Below are 23,017 nucleotides of genomic sequence, written 5' to 3' on the forward strand. Positions count from 1 at the left end.
TTGCTGCAGCAACCACAGCCGCAGACTACTGTAACATAAACAAACCTGTTGCATCAGCTTTCTCTCCTCCTCCTGTCCTTCCTTCTCCAGTTGCCTTTCCTCTTCCAACATACTGGCTGTTATGATCTCATTTACTTCAGGCTCAGCCATCTCACTAGACTCTGAAAGGAAACAAAACGCCAGAGCACTGATTTAATTGAATACAAATAGCCTACCTGTTGCTCAATAAAGTCACTGACCAATGAGCTCCCAAGCCACGCATAATAAAGAATTCCCAGTTTGATACGTTAGAGCCCGGGTGTCCTTGGTGAAGGAGCACGTGGTCTCCACCAACACCCTGGAGTTGTTTAGGGAGAGGTGGGCGCCGCAGGGAGTGGAGTGCATTAATTCCCCCTCCAACTCTATTTTGATTTAGTCCCTACCCTCCCCTTCACTGTTTGATCACACAGCATTGCCCTTTGATGTGAAGGGCACTGCTTGTCACTGACCACTCGGGTGTTTTCCTATCTTCCTGGTGGTGGAAATTGAATAAAGATTTGTTCACTTTGTGTCTTTCACTGAGTCTCTCACCTACACACACACACACCACGGGTGCTGGGGAAAAATAAGCACTACCGCAGTTAGGCGGTAGTGTGGGGTAAAAAAAAAAATTTTTAAATAAAAGAAAAAAAAACAAAACAAAGAAAAAAAAGAAAGAAAAAAAATTCCCAGTTTGATACGTTAGAGCCCGGGTATCCTTGGTGAAGGAGCACGCGGTCTCCACCAACACCCTGGAGTTGTTTAGGGAGAGGTGGGCGCCGCAGGGCCCTCCAACTCTATTTTGATTTAGTCCCTGCCCTCCCCTTCACTGTTTGATCACACAGCATTGCCTTTTTTGTGAAGGGCACTGCTTGTCACTGGCCACTCAGGTGTTTTCCTATCTTCCTGGTGGTGGAAATTGAATAAAGATTCATACACCTTGTGTCTCACACCTGTGCACACACAACAAAAAAAACGATAAAAAAATTAAAGAATTCCCAGTTTGATTCTGTTGAATGGCCTGAGATACCATATTATACTCAACTTTGCAGGGAAAGGACTGCCGGGATTCGGGGGTGGGGTAGGGGTTATCACAATAAGCAATCACACACTCTTCCATAAAGGGAACAAAAGAACAACTTCTGAAGTCCATCAATGATCATTCGTTCAATTTACACAAGAATGATTACGCAATTGGGATACTCAAAGTTCCCACACAAAGGCAAAGCCTCACAGTAGCCCAATAGCCTGTAGCCTAATTCCAGCTGGAGAAACAGCACTTTTTTTCTACTTCAGCACCAGTCTTCTGGACTCAGTGCTGATTTCAACAGTTCACTTCCTGCCCACTGCCTGTATGTTTCACATTACTTCTTTCAACCAGAGCTGACCGTTATTCTGTTTTTAACATTAACATTGACCCATCGTTTACTGCTTCTCCACTGTCACTCTTTGCCTTTTAGACAATAGACAATAGGTGCAGGAGTCGGCCATTCAGCCCTTCGAGCCTGCACCGCCATTCAATATAATCATGGCTGATCATTCCTAATCAGTATCCTGTTCCTGCCTTATCTCCATAACCCTTGATTCCACTATCTTTGAGAGCTCTCTCCAACTCCTTCTTAAATGAATCCAGAGAGTGGGCCTCCACTGTCCCCTGTGGCAGAGCATTCCACACAGCCACCACTCTCTGGGTGAAGAAGTTTCTCCTGAGCTTTGTCCTAAATGGTCTACCCTGTATTTTTAAGCTGTGTCCTCTGGTTCGGCACTCACCCATCAGTGGAAATATGTTTCCTACTGCCAGAGTGTCCAATCCTTTCATAATCTTATACGTCTCAATCAGAACCCCTCTCAGTCTTCGAAACTCAAGTGTATACAAGCCCAGTCGCTTCAGTCTTTCAGTGTAAGGTAATCCTGCCATTCCAGGAATTGACCTCGTGAACGTACGCTGCACTCCCTCAATAGCCAGAATGTCTTTCCTCAAATTTGGAGACCAGAACTGCACACAGCACTCCAGGTGTGGTCTCACCAGGGCCCTCTACAGCTGCAGAAGCACCTCTTTGCTTCTATACTCAATTCCTCTTGTTATGAAGGCCAGCATGCTATTAGCCTTCTTCACTACCTGCTATACCTGCATGCTTGCCTTCATTGACTGGTGTACAAGAACACCCAGATCTCTCAGTCCTGCCCCTTTACATAAATTGATTCCATTGAGGTAGTAGTCTGCCTTCCTGTTCTTGCCACCAAAGTGGATAACCATACATTTATCCACATTAAACTGCATCTGCCATGCATCTGCCCACTCACCTAACTTGTCCAGGTCACCCTGTAATCTCCTAACATCCTCATCACTTTTCACCCTGCCACCCAGCTTTGTATCATCAGCAAATTTGCTAATGTTATTGCTGATACCATCTTCTATATCATTAACATTTATTGTAAAAAGCTGCGGTCCCAGCACGGATCCCTGCGGTACCCCACTGGTCACTGCCTGCCATTCCGAAATGGAGCAGTTTATCACTACCCTTTGTTTCCTATTAGCCAACCAATTTTCAATCCAATCTAGTACTTTGCCCCCAATACCATGCACCCTAATTTTACTCACTAACCTCCTGTGTGGGACTTTATCAAAAGCTTTCTGAAAGTCCAGATACACTACACCTACTGGATTTCCCTCGTCCAACTTCAGAGTTACATCCTCAAAAAATTCAAGAAGATTAGTCAAGCATGATTTCCCCTTCATAAATCCATGCTGACTCTGTCCTATCCTGTTACTACTATCCAGATGTGCAGTAATTTCATCCTTTATAATAGACTCCAGCATCTTTCCCACCACTGAGGTCAGACTAACTGGTCTATAATTACCTGATTTCTCTCGCCCACCTTTCTTAAAAAGTGGTATAACATTTGCCACCCTCCAATCCTCAGGAACCGACCCCGAATCTATTGAACTCTGGAAAATAATCACCAACGCATCCACGATTTCCCGAGCCACCTCCTTCAGTACCCTGGGATGCAGACCATCAGGCCCCGGAGACTTATCAACCTTTAGACCTAACAGCTTCTCCAACACCAAATCCTGGCAAATATAAATTCCCTTAAGTTCAGGTCCTTCAGCCACTGTTACCTCAGGGAGATTGCTTGAGTCTTCCCAAGTGAACACAGATCTGAATTACCCATTTAATTCCTCTGCCATTTCTTTGTTCCTAGTAATATATTCCCCTGTTTCTGTCTTCAAGGGCCCAATTTTTGTCCTAACCATTTTTTTGCCTTGCATATACCTAAAAAAGCTTTTACTATCCTCCTTTATATTCTTGGCCAGTTTACCTTCGTACCTCATTTTTCCTCTGCGTATTTCCTTCTTAGTAATCCTCTGTTGCTCTTTAAAAGCTTCCCAGTCCTCAGTTTTCCCACTTATCTTAGCTATGTTATACTTTTTCTCTTTTAACTTTATATGTTTCTTTACTTCCCTCGTCAGCCACGGCCGCCCATGCCTCCTCCTGGGATATTTCTTCCTTTTAGGAATGAACTGATCCTGCAACTTCTGCATTATACACAGAGATATCCGCCATTGTTCCTCCACGGTCATCCCTGCTAAGGTATTGCACCATTGAACTTTGGCCAGCTCCTCCCTCATAGCTCCATAATTCCCTTTATTCAACAGAAGTACTGTCACTTCCGACTGTACCCTCTCCCTCTCCTTTTGTTCTGACAGCTTTGATCTCTTAACTCCCAATCTTTCTCAGACATTGTCTTGTATTCCATTTACCCTGTGCACCATACATCCACTCCAACTCCACCCCTTTCCAGAGATTAAAAAGCACATTTATAACTTTTATCAGTTTCAAAGAAGGGCATCATTCAATTGAAAACATTGACTGTTTTCCTTCACTATCTCTTCTTCAATATGGCCAGATCAGCTGTTTCTACAGCAGTTAATAACTGTCTGTGTGTAGTTTGCACATTCTCCCTGCGCCTGCGTGGGTTTCCTCCGAATGCTCCAGTTTCCTCCCACAATCCAAAAATGTGCAGATTAGGTGAATTGGCCATGCTAAATTGACAGTAGTGTCAGGGATGGGTAGGTTAGGTGTATTAATCAGGGGTAAATGTAGAGTAAAATAGGTCCGGGTGGGATACATTTCAGAGAGTCAGTGTGGATTTGCTAGGCCGGAAGGGCTTGTTTCCACACAGTAGGGATACTATATATTAAAGTGTGCTGGAAAAACCTCAGATTCTGGCAGTATATCTGTGGAGAGAAGTCAGAGTAACACTTCAGGTCCAGGTGACTCTTCTTCAGTTCAGACATTTATCCAACAATTTGTTTTAATTCTCCAAATTTTTCTGACTTTATTCCTCATTTTGTTGATCTGTACCATTTGTAGAGGCAAAATAGCTACCTGCCAACTGGTTTCCACCAGGGCCTGCCAATAAACCAGTGACAATTTCAGTTACTTCTGATCATGGATATCATCAATTTATGATGATTCCTGAAGAAGGGCTTACACCCGAAATGTCGATTCTCCTGCTCCTCGGATGCTGCCTGGCCTGCTGTGTTTTTCTAGCACCACACTTCTCAACTATCGTCAATTTATTGCCTAGTGATTCCTCCTGTAAACAGTTTGTGCTGAACATTAATAAAAGCAGGAAATGCCAGAAAAAATATCCAGGTCTGGCAGCATACATGGAGACAGAAAGAGTCAACCTTTCAAGTCAAGGATTTTCCTCCACAATTGAAGGATGATAGTTTGAAGCAAATGAAAAAGGGGAAAGCTGTCAGAACAAAAGGCAAAACTGAAAAGATTGTCTTTTGTACTATAAGGCGAGTGATGATTGTTGCACTAAAAAAAGACTTGCCTAATTGGCAGAATAATCAACAATTTCATCCAAACCGAACTAGGATTGCTTAGCACTCAAAAACAAAGAAGAAAGTGCCCCATTAACCAGCAGTGACACCTTTAGTACTGAAAAAAAGACCAGTACTGAAAAAAAGTTCACTGCATGTCATAATTTAAAGGTGACTCATTTGTACCTATTGTAAAGAGACAAAAAAAACTCTTTAGAGACAACAAATAATTACCAGCTATTTCAGAATGTCAGGAAACATTTCAACATCAACATAATGTGAAGTTTGTAATCAACACCAATCTAATAGAATACATTAAAACAATCACAAAAGGCACTGTATAGGCACAAGCTGCACCAAAAAGTAAGCACCCTGAAACATTTCCAATGAGTAAGTCATACGAAATTTAATCAAGATAGTTATATAAGTGACAAACTTACTCATTTTTTTTTAAAAATCAAAGTTTTAAAATGAATTATAAAGGAGGAGGAGAGAGACAGACAAACAGATAGAGAGGGCACAGTAGACACAATAGGGCCAGCAGGGACAAACAAGACAGAGAAAGTGAGGATGCTGGAGATCAGAGCTGAGTGTGGTGCTGGAAAAGCGCAGCAGGTCAGGCAGCATCTGAGAAGCAGGAGAATCAACGTTTCGGGACAAACAAGGTGGCCAGGACCAGAGTAAAGCAGAGAGCGAAAGAGTGGTGGTGAAAGCTAGAGATGGAGAGAGATCTGCAACCTAGGATAAAAATATTAAAATTGAAAAGGTGCTGAACTTAAGCCCAATTGACAATTCAGAGGGGGAAGTAGAATTTAAAGTGAACATACAGTACTTAACACTGCTCTCTTCACAACAGTATGCTGATCTACCCAAATGTGGCCAAACTAATTAATAGGTAACATAGACTGAAGCACTTTGATTTTAGTATTGCAGAGCAGTCAGTCAATCAGTATTCAGTTCAGAATTACATTAACTTATCCAAGGATCCTGTCTGAAACGTTAAATTGGCAACTTGTGGCCTGTACACAAAAAGCTGCGACCAGCGTTGCTGACTGAATTTTACAGCAAAACAGCCAAGGTGTCACTGCAAAGATAGGAGTGCCACTGAACCTACCCGGGGCTGAACTGGGGTCCAACAGCTTCTGCTCCGCGCTGAGGTTCATTTCCAGACAACAACCGTTTCGTTCACCTTCAAAGACAGTGAAACAGGAATGTTAAACTAGAAACCGACACACCGGGAACGGAGGGTAGATGGACAGTGGGCAGGTCAAGGAAGAAAAGGACCAGAGAGAGGGGGGGGGGGGGGGGTGGCGATGTGTTCCTGGGGCTGGGCTGCCCTCCTCACTCGGCCATTCAGCCCCAAAGGAACAACCCGAAACTGCCTCACCAGTCAGCCTCTATCCTCACCAGTCAGCCTCTTGCCTCACACCCACTATCTCTACCTCCCCCTCTCCGGCTCTTACTCTCTCGGTCCTTCGGCGCCGGGAAGATTTTCGCGCCAACGTTTCGGCCTGATCCACCTGAGGAGCTCAGGTTCCAGGGGGACGGAGTGTGCGATTACTACAGTCCAGCCCCTGACAGTCCAGTGGGACCTCCCCAGATTTATCATGCACATCATTAAAATCACTTTCATATTATCAAAGATAAATTCACGACCTCGCTCCTTCCGCCAGGATGTCGGTTTGTGTGACTTACATTCATCCGCACGACCCTCGCGCCCCCATCGACACCCCCCCCCGTTTCTTTCAACCACATGGAAAATCCCAGTTACAAAACCATGTGGTGCGGGAGCCCGCACGCTAGCCGGACCGGGGGCGCGCACGCCGGCCTGGCAACGGAGGGGGAGGTACACACGTTGGCCTGGCAACGGAGGGGGAGGTACACACGTTGGCTTGGCAACGGAGGGGGAGGAAGCGGAGGCAGGGTGCAGATGTTGGAGGTGTGAGGCCCTGCACCAGTATGGCGGTTTGTAGGTACTTACTGCTAAAGATTCAAACTGGATGGGGCAGGCTGTGGTCGCCGAATTTACAAAGCTCAAAATGGAAACTGAGTGGACAAGAATGGAATTGACAACTGTCCTTCTGTGCGTCTTTGATTTTGATTTGATTTATTGTAGTCACATGTACCTAAGTAAAGTGAAAAGTTTAGTTTTGCGAGCAGTACGGCCAGATTGTAGCAAACAAGGACATGTAGGTCATAAAGTTAAAAATCACACAACACCAGGTTATAGTCCAACAGGTTTAATTGGAAGCAGTAGCTTTCGGAGCGCCGCTCCTTCATCAGGTGGTTGAAGGAGCGGCGCTCCGAAAGCTACTCCTTCCAATTAAACCTGTTGGACTATAACCTGGTTCTGTGTGATTTTTAACTTTGCATACCCCCCAGTCCAACACCAGCAGCTCCAAATCATGTAGGCCATAGGGTGTTTCGAGCAAAGCATACAGGTTACAGCATACAGGCACATGAGGTGTGCCAAACAAGATCAACATTAACCTGTCAAGCCTGCATGTGACTCCTGACATGTGGTTTCCTCAAATGGCTTTGCAGTATTCATTTGTGTCAATTCTCACCTGTCCATTATTTTACAATCTTTACTTCTGTATGTTGAATAGCATACAGAAGAAGTACTGAAGCTGACAAGGTCACAACAAAACTTGTGTCAATCAAAGTGCCCAATATCAAGAGTGGCTTTGTTGTGCCACTACTGACTGAGATGGAGTCCTGAAGGACAGACCTGTCAGACTAGGCATCTGATTGGTAGTGATAGAGCATACAAGAGTAAAAAATCTACTTGACCTTTACCGCACCAATCGACTTAGTTCTTGATGGTCTTCGTAGTAGAGACAAATGTGCAGTCTTGTGGACATGAAATCCTATTTTATACTACATGGATGTGAGCATAAGAGGTATAGTTAGTAAGTTTGCAAATGACACCAAAATTGGATGTGTAGTGGACAGCGAAAAAGATTACCTCAGATTACAACAGGATCTCAATCAGATGGGCCAATGGGCTGAGAAGTGGCAGATGGAGTTTAATTCAGATAAATGCAAGGTGCTGCATTTTGGGAAAGCAAATCTTAGCAGGACTTATACACTTAACGGTAAGGTCCTAAGGAGTGTTGCTGAACAAAGAGACCTTGGAGTGCAGGTTCATAGCTCCTTGAAAGTAGAGTCGCAGGTAGATAGGATCGTGAAGAAGGCATTTGGTATGCTTTCCTTTATCAGTCTTTATTGAGTACAGGTGTTGGGGAGGTCATGTTGCGGCTGTACAGGACATTGGTTAGAAGGGCTTCCTGAAGAAGGGCTTATGCCCGAAACGTCGATTCTCCTGTTCCCTGGATGCTGCCTGACCTGCTGCGCTTTTCCAGCAACACATTTCCAACATTGGTTAGACCACTGTTGGAATATTGCATGCAATTCTGGTCTCCTTCCTATCGGAAAGATGTTGTGAAACTTGAAATAGTTCAGAAAAGATTTACATGGATGTTGCCAGGGTTGGAGGATTTGAGCTATAGGGAGAGGTTGAACAGGCTGGGGCTGTTTTCCCTGGAGCATTGGAGGCTGAGGGGTGACCTTATAGAGGTTTCCAAAATGATGAGGGGCATGGATAGGATAGAACATAGAACAATACAGTGCAGAACAAGCCCTTCGGCCCTTGATGTTGTGCCGACCTGTGAACTATTCTCAGCTTGTACCCCAACACTATCCCAAAATCATCCATGTGCTTATCTAAGGATTGTTTAAATCTCCGTAATGTGGCTGAGTAGACTACATTAGCAGGTAGGGCATTCCACATCCTTAACACTCTCTGCGTAAAGAACCTGGCTCTGACATCTGTCTTACATCTATCACCCCTCAATTTGTAGTTATGCCCCTCATACGCGTGACGTCACCATCCTAGGAAAAAGACTTTCACTGTCTACCCTACCTAATCCTCTGATCACCTTGTATGTCTCTATCAAATCCCCTCTTAGCCTTCTTCTTTCCAATGAGAATAGACCCAAGTCTCTCAGCCTTTCCTCATAAGACCTTCCCTCCATACCAGGCAACATCCTGGTAAATCTCCTCTGCATCTTTTCCAATGCTTCCACATCCTTTCTGAAATATGGGGACCAGAACTCAACACAAGATTCCAAGTGGGGCCGCACCAGTGTTTGTATAGTTGCAGCATGATATTGCGGCTCCAGAACTCAATCCCTCTACCAATGAAACCTAACACACCGTATGCCTTCCGAAAAGCACTATCCACCTGGATGGCAACCTTCAGGGATCTATGTACATGGACTCCAAGATCCCTCTGCACATCCACACTACCAAGAATCTTTCCATTGACCCAGTATTTTGCCTTCCTGTTTTCTTCCCAAAGTGCATCACCTCACATTTAGCTGCATTTGCCACGTCTCAGCCCAATTCTACAGTTTATCCAAGTCCCCCTGCTACCTGTAGCACTCTTCCACACTGTCCACTACTCCACTGACTTTAGTGTCATCTACAAAGTTCCTAATCCGTCCACCTATGCCAGTGTCTAAGTCATGTATGAAAATGACAAACAGCAGTGGTCCCAAAACAGATCCTTGTGGCACACCATTAGTAACCGGATAAATAGAAAAAGTATTTTCGCTGGGGTCAGGGAGTCCAGAACTAGAGGACTTAGGTTTAGGGTGAGAGGGAAAAGATACAAAAGAGACCTAAGGGGCAACTTTTTCATGCAGACGGTGGTACGTATATGGAATGAGCTGCCAGAGAAAGTGGTGGAGGCTAGTACGATTGCAACATTTAAAAGGCATTTGGATGAGTATATGAATAGGAAGGGTTTGGAGGGATATGGGCCGGGTGCTGGCAGATGGGACTAGATTGGGTTGGGATATCTCGTCGGCATGGACGGCTTGCACCGAAGGGTCTGTTTCTGTGCTATACATCTCTATGACTCTACCTTTGTCATGCAAAATTACACAGATTCAGAACAAATATGAGCATTCATAAGGTTTAGTGGGCCACAGACACAGCAGAATTCCAGTCAATTGTAGTCTATAACATCATGGCCTGACATTTACCACAGTCTATTTGAGTCAGGAGACATGGGATAGAGGGAAATTTGGCCAGTTGGATAGAAAACTGGCTAACCGGTCGAAGTCAGAGAGTGGTGGTAGATGGTAATTATTCAGCCTGGAGCCCAGTTACAAGTGGAGTTCCGCAGGGATCAGTTCTGGGTCCTCTGCTGTTTGTAATTTTTATTAATGACTTGGAAGAGGGAGTCGAAGAGTGGGTCAGTAAATTTGCAGATGATACGAAGATTGGTAGAGTTGTGGATAGTGAGGAGGGCTGTTGTCTGCTGCAAAGCGATTTAGATATGATGCAAAGCTGGGCTGAGGACTGATAGGTGGAGTTCAACCCTGTCAAGTGTGAGGTTGTCCATTTTGGAAGGACAAATAAGAATGTGGACTACAGGGTTAACGGTAGGGTTCTTAGTATGGTGGAGGAGCAGAGGGATCTTGGGGTCTATGTTCATAGATCTTTGAAAGTTGCCACTCAGGAGGATAGAGCTTGTAAGAAGGCCAATGTTGTATTAGCGTTCATTAGCAGAGGGATTGAATTCAAGAGTCGTGAAGTGATGTTGCAGCTGTACAGGACCTTGGTTAGGCCACATTTGGAGTACTGTGTGCAGTTCTGGTCGCCTCACTTTAGGAAAGATGTGGAAGCTTTGGAGAGGGTGCAGAGAAGATTTACCAGGATGTTGCCTGGAATGGAGAATAGGTCGTACGAGAGTGCTAGGCCTTTTCTCATTGGAACGGCGAAGGATGAGGGGTGACTTGATAGAGGTTTATAAGATGATCAGAGGAATAGATAGAGTAGACAGTCAGAAACTTTTTCCCCGGGTACAAGGGGACATAAATTTAAGGTGAAGGGTGGAAGGTATAGGGAGGATGTCAGGGGTAGATTCTTTACCCAGAGAGTGGTGGGGGCATGGAATGTGCTGCCTGTGGGAGTGGCAGAGTCAGAATCATTGGTGACCTTTAAGTGGCAATTGGATAGGTACATGGATGGGTGCTTAAGCTAGGACAAATGTTCGGCACAACATCGTGGGCTGAAGGGCCTGTTCTGTGCTGTATTGTTCTATGTTCTCTTTATACCAGTTATGTTGTAAATTGTCTCTTAAATACTTTGTCCTTTCAATGCAGCAATCATTGGTGTTGGTGTTGGTTTGAAATCAAAGTTTAGATATTTTTTTCAGATTAACCAGCTCAGACATGTTATTATACACCTCTGGAGTAGATGGGATTTGAATTCAGGCCTGCTGGCTCAGATGACTGCTACCGCCGCACCACAAGTGTCCTTAAAAACTGTATTTTATCTTCGGGTCCAGGATTCCAATCTAGTGCATGTTAATGAAGGGAGAGTGGCCTTGACACCTCGTAAAAATATTCAATGATAGAAACATAGAAAAAATACAGCGCAATACAGGCCCTTTGGCCCTCGATGTTGCGCCGATCCAAGCCCACCTAACCTACACTAGCCCACTATCCTCCATATGCCTATCCAATGCCCGTTTAAATGCCCATAAAGAGGGAAAGTCCACCACTGCTACTGGCAGGGCATTCCATGAACTCACGACTCGCTGAGTAAAAAATCTACCCCTAACATCTGTCCTATACGTACCACCCCTTAATTTAAAGCTATGCCCCCTCGTAATAGCTGACTCCATAGGTGGAAAAAAGGTTCTCATGGTCAACCCTATCTAAACCCCTAATCATCTTGTACACCTCTATCAAGTCACCCCTAAACCTTCTTTTCTCCAATGAAAACAGCCCCAAGTGCCTCAGCCTTTCCTCATACGATCTTCCTACCATACCAGGCAACATCCTGGTAAACCTCCTCTGCACCCGTTCCAGTGCCACCACATCCTTCCTATAGCATGGCGACCAAAACTGCACACAATACTCCAGATGCAGCCGCACCAGAGTCTTATACAACTGCAACATGACTTCAGTACTCCGGAACTCAATTTCTCTACCAATAAAAGCCAGTACGCCATATGCCTTCTTCACCGCACTATTTACCTGGGTGGCAACTTTCAGAGATCTGTGTACATGGACACCAAGATCCCTCTGCTCATCCACACTACCAAGTATCCGACCATTAGCCCAGTACCCCATCTTTTTATTATTCTTCCCAAAGTGAATCACCTCACACTTAGCTACATTGAATTCCATTTGCCACCTTTCTGCCCAGCTCTGCAGCTTCTCTATATCCTGCTGTAACCTGCCACATCCTTCCTTACTGTCAACAACTCCTCCGACTTTCGTATCATCCGCAAACTTGCTCACCCAACCTTCTAACCCCTCTTCCAGGTCATTTATAAAAATGACAAACAGCAATGGTCCCAAAACAGATTCTTGCGGAACACCGCTAGTAACTGCACTCCAAGATGAACCTTTACCATCAACTACTACCCTCTGTCTTCTTCCAGCCAGCCAATTCCTAATCCAAACCTCCAACTCACCCTCAATGCCATACCTCTGTATTTTTTTCAGTAGCCTACCATGGAGAACCTTATCAAACGCCTTACTAAAATCCATACACACCACATCTACCGCTTTACCCTCGTCCACCTCCTTAGTCACCTTCTCAAAGAATTCAATAAGGTTTGTGAGGCCAATAAGGTTTGTGAGGCACGACCTGCCCTTCACAAAACCATGCTGACTATCCTTGATCACATTATTCCGATCCAGATGTTCATAAATCCTATCCCTTACAATTCTCTCTAAGACTTTGCCCACAACAGAAGTGAGACTCACTGGCCTATAGTTACTAGGATTATCCCTACTCTCCTTCTTGAACAAGGGAACCACATTTGCTATCCTCCAGTCTACTGGCACTATTCCTGTAGACAATGAGGACATAAAAATCAAGGCCAATGGCTCTGCAATCTCTTCCCTTGCTTCCCAGAGAATCCTAGGGTAAATGCCATCAGTCCCAGGCGACTTATCTATTTTCACCCTTTCCAGAATTTCCAACACCTCTTCCCTACATACCTCAAAGCCGTCCATTCTAATTAATTGTGACTCAGTATTTACATCGGCAACAATGTCCTGTTCCTGAGTGAATACTGACGAAAAGTATTCATTCAGTGTCTCCCCAATCTCTTCAGTCTCCACACAACTTCCCACTACTATCCTTGACTGGACCTATTCCTACCCTCGTCATTCTTTTATTCCTGACAGACCTAGAGAAAGCCTTAGGGTTTTCCCTAATCCTACTAACTAAGGACTTTTCATGTCCCCTCCTTGCTGCTCTTAGCTCTCTCTTCAGATCCTTCCTGGCTACCTTATAACTCTCAATCGCCCCAATTGAACCTTCACGCCTCATCTTTACATAGACCGCCCTCTTCCATTTAACAAGGGATTCCAATTCCTTATTAAACCATGGCTCCCTCACACGACCCTTTCCTCCCTGCCTGACAGGTACATACTTATCAAGGACACTCAATAGTTGCTCCTTGAACAAGCTTCACATATCAATTGCGCCCTTCCCTTGAAGCCTAATATTCCAAGCCACGCATCCTAAATCTTGCCTCACCGCATCATAATTTCCCTGCCCCCAGCTATAACTCTTGCCCTGCAGTGCACACTTATCCCTCTCCATCACTAGAGTAAAAGTCACCGAATTGTGGCCACTGTCCCCAAAGTGCTCACCTACCTCCAATTCTAACACCTGGCCTGGTTCGTTACCCAGAACCAAATCAAGTATGGCCTCACCTCTTGTTGGCCTGTCTACATATTGTGTCAGGAAACCCTCCTGTACACATTGGACAAACACCGACCCATCTAACGAACTCGAGCTATAGCTTTCCCAGTCAATATCTGGAAAGTTAAAGTCCCCCATAACAACCACCCTATTACTTTCACTCTTCTCCTGAATCATCCTCGCAATCCTTTCTTCTACGTCTCTAGGACTATTAGGAGGCCTGTAGAAAACTCCTAACAGGGTGACCTCACCTTTCCTATTCCTAACCTCAGCCCAAACTACCTCAGATGACGAGTCTTCGTCCATCGTCCTTTCCACCGCTGTAATACTATCTTTGAGGAGAAAGTGAGGTCTGCAGATGCTGGAGATCAGAGATGGAAATGTGTTGCTGGAAAAGCGCAGCAGGTCAGGCAGCATCTAGGGAACAGGAGAATCGACGTTTCGGGCATTAGCCCTTCTTCAGGAAGGGCTAATGCCCGAAACGTCGATTCTCCTGTTCCCTAGATGCTGCCTGACCTGCTGCGCTTTTCCAGCAACACATTTCCATCTGTAATACTATCTTTGACAAGCAATGCCACACCTCCCCCTCTTTTACCCCCACCTCTGACCCTACTAAAACATTTAAACCCTGAAACCTGCAACAGCCAATCCTGTCCCTGTTCTACCCATGTCTCCGTAATAGCCACAACATCGAAATCCCAGGTACCAACCCACGCTGCAAGTTCACCTACCTTATTTCCTATACTTCTTGCATTGAAGAATACACACTTCAAGCCACTTTCCTGTTTACAGGCACCCTCCTTTGAGATTGATGCCATGTTCCTAACCTCCCTACACTCGATCTCCTGCACCCTAAATCTACAGTCTAGGTTCCCATGCCCCTGCAGAGTTATTTTAAACCCCCCCCAAGAGCACTAGCAAACCTCCCCCCAAGGATACTGGTACCCCTCAGGTCCAGGTGTAGACCATCCTGTTTATAGAGGTCCCACCTTCCCCAGAAAGAACCCCAGTTATCCAGATACCGGAATCCCTCCCTCCTGCACCATCCCTGCATTTAACTGTTCTCTCTCCCTATTCCTCGACTCTCTAACTCTCTATCACGTCGCATGGGTAACAAACCAGAGACAACAACTCTGTTTGTTCTAACTCTGAGCTTCCAACCTAACTCCCTGAAAGCCTGCCTAACATCCTCAGCCCTCTTCCTACCTATGTCGTTGGTGCCAATGTGGACCACGACTTCGGGCTGCTCCCCCTCCCCCTTAAGGACCAGGAAAACACGATCAGAGACATCACGTACCCTTGCACCTGGGAGGCAACATACCAAACATGAGTCTCTCTCACCCCCACAAAACCCGAACTATCGAGTCCCCAATAACTATTGCTCTGCTCTTCTCCACCCTTCCCTTCTGAGCAACGGAGACAGCCTCCATGCCAGAGGCCTGAACCCCATTGCTTACCCCTGGTAAGTCCCCCCCCCCCCACAAGTATCCAAAACGGTATACTTGTTCTTGAGGGGAACGGCCGCAGGGGGTCCCTGCACTGGCTGCTTCCTCCCAGTCCCCCTCACTGTCACCCATCTGTCTGCAATCTTTGGAGTTACTACTTCCCTAAAGCTCCGATCTATGACCCCATCTGCCTCCCGAATGATCCTAAGTTCATCCAACTCCAGCTCCAGTTCCCTAACACGGTCTTGGAGGAGCTGGAGATGGGTTACACTTCCTGCAAGTGTAATCAGCTGGGACGACCATGGCATCCCTCACCTCAAACATGTTGCAAGAGGAACATTGCACTGCCTTCATTGCCATCCCTCTAAAAGTAACCTTTTTTAAAAAAACTAGGTCTAAAGAATAGAACAAGCAAAGTGCAGCACTTACCTACTTACCCCAACGGGTCTTATTATTAGGGTAGAGGAGGAGGGAGGGTGGGAGGCACTACCTCTGTAGTGCCTCGGGTTCCTCTCCTGCGCGCTTTTATAGGGAAAAAAAACCTACCCAGGTAAGGTTGCGCTACACCAGCTTCCGGGTCCGCTCCGCGCTTTTTAAAAAAAAACTTTCAAATTTAAACCGTTAAACAAACGTCCCCGAGCCTTCAAGCAGCCACTGCCAAACAGCCCTAGACAGGTCATAGACAGAGAACACCTTCAACATATTGTCTCGCTATCACCATTGTTAACAGCTAACCCGAGAATGCAACTTTAAAAAAAAGGGTTTTGTGATTTACACATGAAAGAAATGAAACTATCACTGTATTCTAACAGATGAAAGGCTTAACAGACAATCAATGTTTCAATGTATAATTTCAGTTACATCACACTGTAAATTTTTGCTATAAATTCTGTGTTACGATCGAGCCCTCCACTATCACCTGATGAAGGAGCGTTGCTCCGAAAGATAATGTGCTTCCAATTAAACCTGTTGGACTATAACCTGGTGTTGTGTGATTTTTAACTTTGCACACCCCAGTCCAACACCGGCATCTCCAAGTCATGACGACTGAAAGGAGACTTGGAAGAAACGTGGAAGGCTGTGATTGAGCAGTCAGATGGGAATAAACGAACGTGAGAGGAAAAGGAATCGGTGGTTTCAATTGTAGATTTAATTGAGAAAACATGGGAGGAAACTCCAGGGAATCATCAGACATGGAGAAAGTGAGGGCTGCAGATGCTGGAGATCAGAGCTGAAAAATGTGTTGCTGGAAAAGCGCAGCAGGTCAGGCAGCATCCAAGGAGCAGGAGAATCGACGTTTCGGGCATAAGCCCTTCTTCAGGAATGAGAAGGGTGTGCCAAACAGGCTAAGATAAAAGGTAGCTGAAAATGTGTTGCTGGAAAAGCGCAGCAGGTCAGGCAGCATCCAGGGAACAGGAGAATCGACGTTTCGGGCATAAGCCCTTCTTCAGGAATGAGGAAAGTTTGTCCAGCAGGCTAAGATAAAAGGTAGGGAGGAGGGACTTGGGGGAGGGGCGTCGGAAATGTGATAGGTGGAAAGAGGTCAAGGTGAGGGTGATAGGTCAGACTGGGGTGGGTGCGGAAGGTCAGGAAGAAGATTGCAGGTTAGGAAGGCGGTGCTGAATTCGATGGATTTGATCGAGACAAGGTGGGGGGAGGGGAAATGAGGAAACTGGTGAAATCCGAGTTCATCCCTTGTGGTTGGAGGGTTCCTAGCCGGAAAATGAGGCGCTCTTCCTCCAACCGTCGTTTTGTGGTCTGGCAATGGAGGAGTCCAAAGACCTGCATATCCTTGATGGAGTGGGAGGGGGAGTTGAAATGTTGAGCCACAGGGGGTTGGGTTGGTTGGTCCGGGTGTCCCAGAGGTGTTCTCTGAAACGCTCCGCAAGGAGCCGGCCTGTCTCCCCAATATAGAGGAGGCCACATCGGGTGCAGAGGAGGCAATAGATGATGTGTGTGGAGGTGCAGGTGAATCTGTGGCGGATATGGAAGTTTCCTTTGGGGCCTTGGAAGGAGGTGAGGGGGGAGGTGTGGGCGCAAGTCTTGCAACTCCTGCGGTTGCAGGGGAAGGTGCTGGGAGTGGAGGTTGGGTTGGTGGGGGGTGTGGATCTGACGAGGGAGTCACGGAGGGAGTGGTCTTTACGGAATGCTGATAGGGGAGGGGAGGGAAATATATCCTTGGTGGTGGGGTCCGTTTGGAGGTGGCGGAAATGACGGCGGATAATGCGCTGTACATGGAGATTGGTGGGGTGGTAGGTGAGGACCAGTGGGGTTCTGTCCTAGTGGCGGCTGGAGGGGCGGGGCTCAAGGGCGGAGGAGCGGGAAATGGAAGAGATGCGGTGGTGGGCATCGTCGACCACGTCAGGGGGGAAATTGCGGTCCTTGAAGAAGGAGGCCATCTGGCCCCACCCCCCACCTTTTCCTCCGCTACATCGATGACTGTATCGGCGCCGCCTCGTGCTTCCACGAGGAGGTTGAACAATTCATCCACTTCACCAACACCTTCCACCCCAACCTCAAATTCACCTGGTCAGTCTAAGATTCCTCCCTCCCCTTCCTCGACCTTTCTATTTCTATCTCAGGCGACCGAATCAACACGGACATCTACTAAACCCGACCGATTCCCACAGCTAACTGGACTACACCTCCTCCCATCCTGCCCCCAGTACAAACGCCATCCCATTCTCCCAATTCCTTCGACTCCGCCGCATCTGCTCCCAGGAGGACCAGTTCCAAAAACGCACAACCCAGATGGCCTCCTTCTTCAAGGACCGCAATTTCCCCCCCGACGTGGTCGACGATGCCCTCCACCGCATCTCTTCCACTTCCCGCTCCTCCGCCCTTGAACCCCGCCCCTCCAACCGCCACCAGGACGGAACCCCACTGGTCCTCACCTACCACCCCACCAATCTCCATGTACAGCGCATCATCTGCCGTCATTTCCGCTACCTCCAAACGGACCCCACTACCAAGGATATATTTCCCTCCCCTCCCCTATCAGCATTCCGTAAAGACCACTCCCTCCGTGAATCCCTTGTCAGATCCACACCCCCCACCAACCCAACCTCCACTCCCGGCACCTTCCCCTGCAACCGCAGGAGGTGCAAGACTTGCGCACACACCTCCCCCCTCACCTCCTTCCAAGGCCCCAAAGGAAACTTCCATATCCGCCACAGATTCACCTGCACCTCTACACATATCATCTATTGCAACCTCTGCACCCGATGTGGCCTCCTCTATATTGGGGAGACAGGCCGGCTACTTGCGGAGCGTTTCAGAGAACACCTCTGGGACACCCGGACCAACCAACCCAACCACCCTGTAGCTCAACATTTCAATTCCCCCTCCCACTCCACCAAGGATATGCAGGTCTTTGGACTCCTCCATCGTCAGACCACAACAAAACGATGGTTGGAGGAAGAACGCCTCATCTTCCGCCTAGGAACCCTCCAACCACAAGGGATGAACTCGGATTTCACCAGTTTCCTCATTTCCCCTCCCCCCACCCTGTCTCAGTCAAATCCATCAAATTCAGCACCGCCTTCCTAACCTGAGATCTTCTTCCCGACCTCTCCGCCCCCACCCCGGTCTGAGCTATCACCCTCACCTTGACCTCTTCCCACCTATCACATTTCCGACGCCCCTCCCCCAAGTCCCTCCTCCCTACCTTTTATCTTAGCCTGCTGGATAAACTTTCCTCATTCCATAAGAAGGGCTTATGCCCAAAACATCGATTCTCCTGTTCCCTGGATGCTGCCTGACCTGCTGCGCTTTTCCAGCAACACATTTCCAGCTCTGATCTCCAGCATCTGCAGACCTCTCTTTCTCCTGGCTAATAGGAAACAAAGGGTAGTGATAAATGGCTCCATTTCGGAATGGCAGGCAGTGACCAGTGGTGTACCGCAGGGATCCGTGCTGGGACCGCAGCTTTTTACAATAAATGTTAATGATATAGAAGATGGTATCAGCAATAACATTAGCAAATTTGCTGATGATACAAAGCTGGGTGGCAGGGTGAAAAGTGATGAGGATGTTAGGAGATTACAGGGTGACCTGGACAAGTTAGGTGAGTGGGCAGATGCATGGCAGATGCAGTTTAATGTGGATAAACGTATGGTTATCCACTTTGGTGGCAAGAACAGGAAGGCAGACTACTACCTCAATGGAATCAATTTATGTAAAGGGGCAGTACAGAGAGATCTGGGTGTTCTTGTACACCAGTCAATGAAGGCAAGCATGCAGGTACAGCAGGTAGTGAAGAAGGCTAATAGCATGCTGGCCTTCATAACAAGAGGAATTGAGTATAGAAGCAAAAAGGTGCTTCTGCAGCTGTACAGGGCCCTGGTGAGACCACACCTGGAGTACTGTGTGCAGTTCTGGTCTCCAAATTTGAGAAAAGAGATTCTGGCTATTGAGGGAGTGCAGCGTAGATTCACGAGGTCAATTCCTGGAATGGCAGGATTACCTTACACTGAAAGACTGAAGCGACAGGGTTTGTATACCCTTGAGTTTCGAAGACTGAGAGGGGATCTGATTGAGACGTATAAGATTATGAAAGGATTGGACACTCTGGCAGTAGGAAACATATTTCCGCTGATGGGTGAGTGCCGAACCAGAGGACACAGCTTAAAAATACGGGGTAGACCATTTAGGACAGAGCTCAGGAGAAACTTCTTCACCCAGAGAGTGGTGGCTGTGTGGAATGCTCTGCCCCAGAGGGCAGTGGTGGCCCACTCTCTGGATTCATTTAAGAAAGAGTTGGATAGAGCTCTCAAGGATAGTGGAATCAAGGGTTATGGAGATAAGGCAGGAACAGGATACTGATTAGGACTGATCAGCCGTGATAATATTGAATGGTGGTGCAGGCTCTAGAGCCTGAATGGCCGACTCCTGCACCTATTGTTTATTGTCTATCTTCCACCTAGGATCCCTCCAACCACAAGGGATGAATGCAGATTTCTCCAGCTTTCTCATTTCCCCATCCCCCACCTTTTCTCAGTCCCAACCCTCGGACTCAGCACTGCCTTCTTGACCTGCAATCTTCTTCCACCCCCACCCCCTCTAGGCCTCTCACCCTCACCTTAACCTCCCTCCACCTATCACATTCCCAACGCCCCTCCCTACCTTTTATCTTAGCCTGCTAAGCACACCTTCCTCACTCCTGAAGAAAAGCTTTTGCCCGAACATCGATTCTCCTGCTCCTTGGATGCTGCCTGACCTGCTGTGCTTTTCCAGCAACACATTTTTCAGATTTAGTCCGACATGTCATGTCTGGATCTTTGTGTAATTGCCTCGAGCCCCTTTAATTTGTTTCGTAATTTAGCCCGTGGACAGTTCGTCTCCTTTCTCTCCCTGTTTCCGATTCCTGAGTCAGTTTAGTCATTTGTTTGTGCAACTTATAGAGAGTTTGATTCCAGTTTGTGAGATATTCCTTCCGTGACAGTCGAATCAGGCAGAGCATACTCTGTTCAGATCGTTGGCTGGGTTGGAGCGAGGAGGAGATTGCTACACATTGGATTTGCTGACTTGGAGGTAAATATTTTCCAGTCCCATTTTATCAAAGTAAGTGATCCCGAATTCAGGTGTCGGATTTTGGGCTGGTTTAGTGTGCTGCTGTGTCCCTGTTCGCTCTCAGTCGGTGTCTCGAAAATGTTTAAGCTCTGGTCTCCAGCATCTGCAGTCCTCACTTTCTCCCTGTCTCAAAAATTCTGTTTGTGTCACTCGATGACACCGCGTATTGTATAGGACTTTATGTGAGATAGCTTTAATATGTCGGTAAATCATCTGATGTCATCAAGTTGTCGGGCAGGTTTTGCTCCAACATTTTTTGTGCTTAGCAAACTTCCTTTTTAAATCGCAAAGCGAGTTAGTTGAAGGTCATTTAGCGAAACAGCACAGATCGATTAATTCAGGGAAGATCACATTGTTCTGGAGTTTGAAGGGTTCCTGTGTGCAATAAACTGGAGGTGCCTCTTATGAGAGTTCGATCAGATTCACATCATTAATGAAAATTAAACCAGAAGGTTCTGTTGACTATTAAAAGAAGTGGTGGAAAGATTGAATATTTTCGTGCGATGGGCTTTGCGGTTACTGTGAGCCTGCATCTTCTGCTTGTTTCTCACTTGGCCGAGAGTGTTCGACTTTAAGAGTCGTTAAATGTCTGGCTCATTTCTCATTCAGATTTCACAAACAAATGAAAACAGAATTCGGGTGCAGTATTTTAGCACTGTTTAATGCTCTATCTCTGAGTCCGTCTATTAATGCTTCAAAAGCTTTGTTTTCTATCTGGAAAAGTTAAAGATCACACAATACCAGAGTCCAACACCTGATGAAGGAGCAACGCCCCGAAATCAACCACTTCCAACAAACCTGTTGGACAATAACTATAACCTGGTGTTGTGTAAATTCTAACTTGTCCAGCCCAGTGTCCAACAGCGACACCTCATTCTATCTGAATGAAAGTGAATTTCTGAATTGCAGATCTCACTGACGCTTTTACAGCGGCAACTGAAGATCTCCCGGTGGTCTGTCCCAGAGACCAGGGGTTTGGCGGTAAGAGCAACCCCATTTCTGAGGACATCTCACTTTTTTATATTCAACGCGATTTGATAGCAAGGACTCCGTTTGAGAATATGGAATGAATCATTGAGATGAGATTTCTTCACTGATTTGTGAATCTTTGGAACCACAGTCTTAGAGAGCTATGGCTGTTCGACTATCAAGTAAATTCAGAGATTGCTCGCTTTTTGGGATTTGAGGGACATAGGGAGAGTGGAATTGGGGTGGTAGATTTTGAGTTATGATTTTGTTGAGTGGCAGAGCAGGATCAAAAAGCAGATCGTCAGACAGATGTACAGCAAGGAAACTAACTTCGGTCCAACTCGTCCATATCGACCAGATATCCGACCCTAATCGAGTGCAATTTGTCAGCATTTGGCCCACATCCCCTTTAACCCTTCCTATTCATATTTAAAAGGCATCTGGATGTGTACGTTGTAATTGTATTAGCCTCCATCACTTCCTCCAGCAACTCATTCCATACGCGCACCACCCACTTTTTGTTTTAAAAAGTTACCCCTTAGGTCCCTTTTAAAATTTTCCCCTCTCACCCTAAAGCTATGTCCTCTAGTTCTGGACATCCCCCACCCCAGGGAAAAGACCTTGTCTCTTTATCCTGTCTATGCTATTCATGATTTTCTAAACCTCTATAAGGTCACCCCTCCAATGTTCCAGGGAAAACAGCCCCAGCGTATTCAACCTCTCCCTGTCGCTCAAATCCTCCAACCCTGGCAACATATTTGTAAATCCTTTCTGAACCCTTTCAAGTTTCAAAACATTCTTCCAATAGGAGGGAGACCAGAACTGCAGACATTATTCCAAAAGTGGCCTAACCAATGTCCTGGACAGCCGCAACACGATCTCCCAACTCCCATATGAGAAAGTGAGGGCTACAGATGCCACAGATCAGAATAGAGTGTGGTGCTGGAAAAGCACAGCAAATTAGGCAACATCCGAGGAGCAGGAAAATCCTCATTTCAGGCAAAGTCCTTCATCAGGAATGGGCCAGGGTACTGAGAGATAAATTGGGGGGGGGATGGTGAGGCAGGGGAAAGGTAGCTGGGAATCTGATAGGCAGATGAAGGTGGGGATAGAAGGTGGTATTTCAGCGAAGAGGGTGGAGTGGATAGGTAGGAAGGAAGATGGACAGGCCTTCTTCCTGCACCTGCGTGCAGCTTTTTACCTACTGGTGCACAAGAACACCAAGGTCTCTGCATCTACCCCTTACCCACATTATACATCATCTGCTATGCATTTGTCTACTCAACGTATCCAAAGCACAGTAAAACTTGTGACATTTGCTTCCATTTCTCCATATCCCTTTCCTATCCATGTACCTCTCCAAATTTCTTTTAAATATTGAAACTGTACTCACTTCCACCACTTCCTCTGGCAGCTCATTCCATACATGCAC

The 23,017-nt window shown here is 46.5% G+C and overlaps 2 protein-coding genes across 10 annotated transcripts in view; one reads left to right on the forward strand and one right to left on the reverse strand.

The window, feature by feature from the left end:
* Window positions 1–6,601, reverse strand: part of hells (helicase, lymphoid specific) — a 67,699-nt gene extending 61,098 nt beyond the window's left edge. The window contains exons 1-3 of one of the 4 annotated variants that reach the window (XM_043712290.2): window positions 6,554–6,599; window positions 5,973–6,047; window positions 46–161 (exon numbers count right to left, since the gene is read on the reverse strand). In XM_043712290.2, coding sequence (XP_043568225.2) covers window positions 46–161; window positions 5,973–6,021 — 165 coding nt within the window. In that variant the 5' untranslated portion in view covers window positions 6,022–6,047; window positions 6,554–6,599. Of the gene's footprint in view, window positions 1–45; window positions 162–5,972; window positions 6,048–6,245; window positions 6,295–6,553 lie in introns of those variants that run through there. The other 3 variants (XM_043712288.2, XM_087999129.1, XM_087999130.1) reach the window with 3 other exon arrangements.
* Window positions 6,602–6,799: 198 nt separating this feature from the next.
* The window catches only part of LOC148146004 (arylamine N-acetyltransferase, pineal gland isozyme NAT-10-like), a 31,515-nt gene continuing 15,297 nt past the window's right edge, over window positions 6,800–23,017 (forward strand). Inside the window, exon 1 of one of the 6 annotated variants that reach the window (XM_087999133.1) lies at window positions 6,800–6,831. The gene's annotated coding sequence lies outside the window, so the exon portion shown is untranslated. The other 5 variants (XM_087999136.1, XM_087999132.1, XM_087999131.1 and 2 more) reach the window with 5 other exon arrangements.

Source organism: Chiloscyllium plagiosum, unplaced genomic scaffold, assembly GCF_037043375.1.
Source record: "Chiloscyllium plagiosum isolate Xiang-an unplaced genomic scaffold, Cpla_swu_hap1 HiC_scaffold_22, whole genome shotgun sequence".
NCBI classification, from domain to species: domain Eukaryota; kingdom Metazoa; phylum Chordata; class Chondrichthyes; order Orectolobiformes; family Hemiscylliidae; genus Chiloscyllium; species Chiloscyllium plagiosum.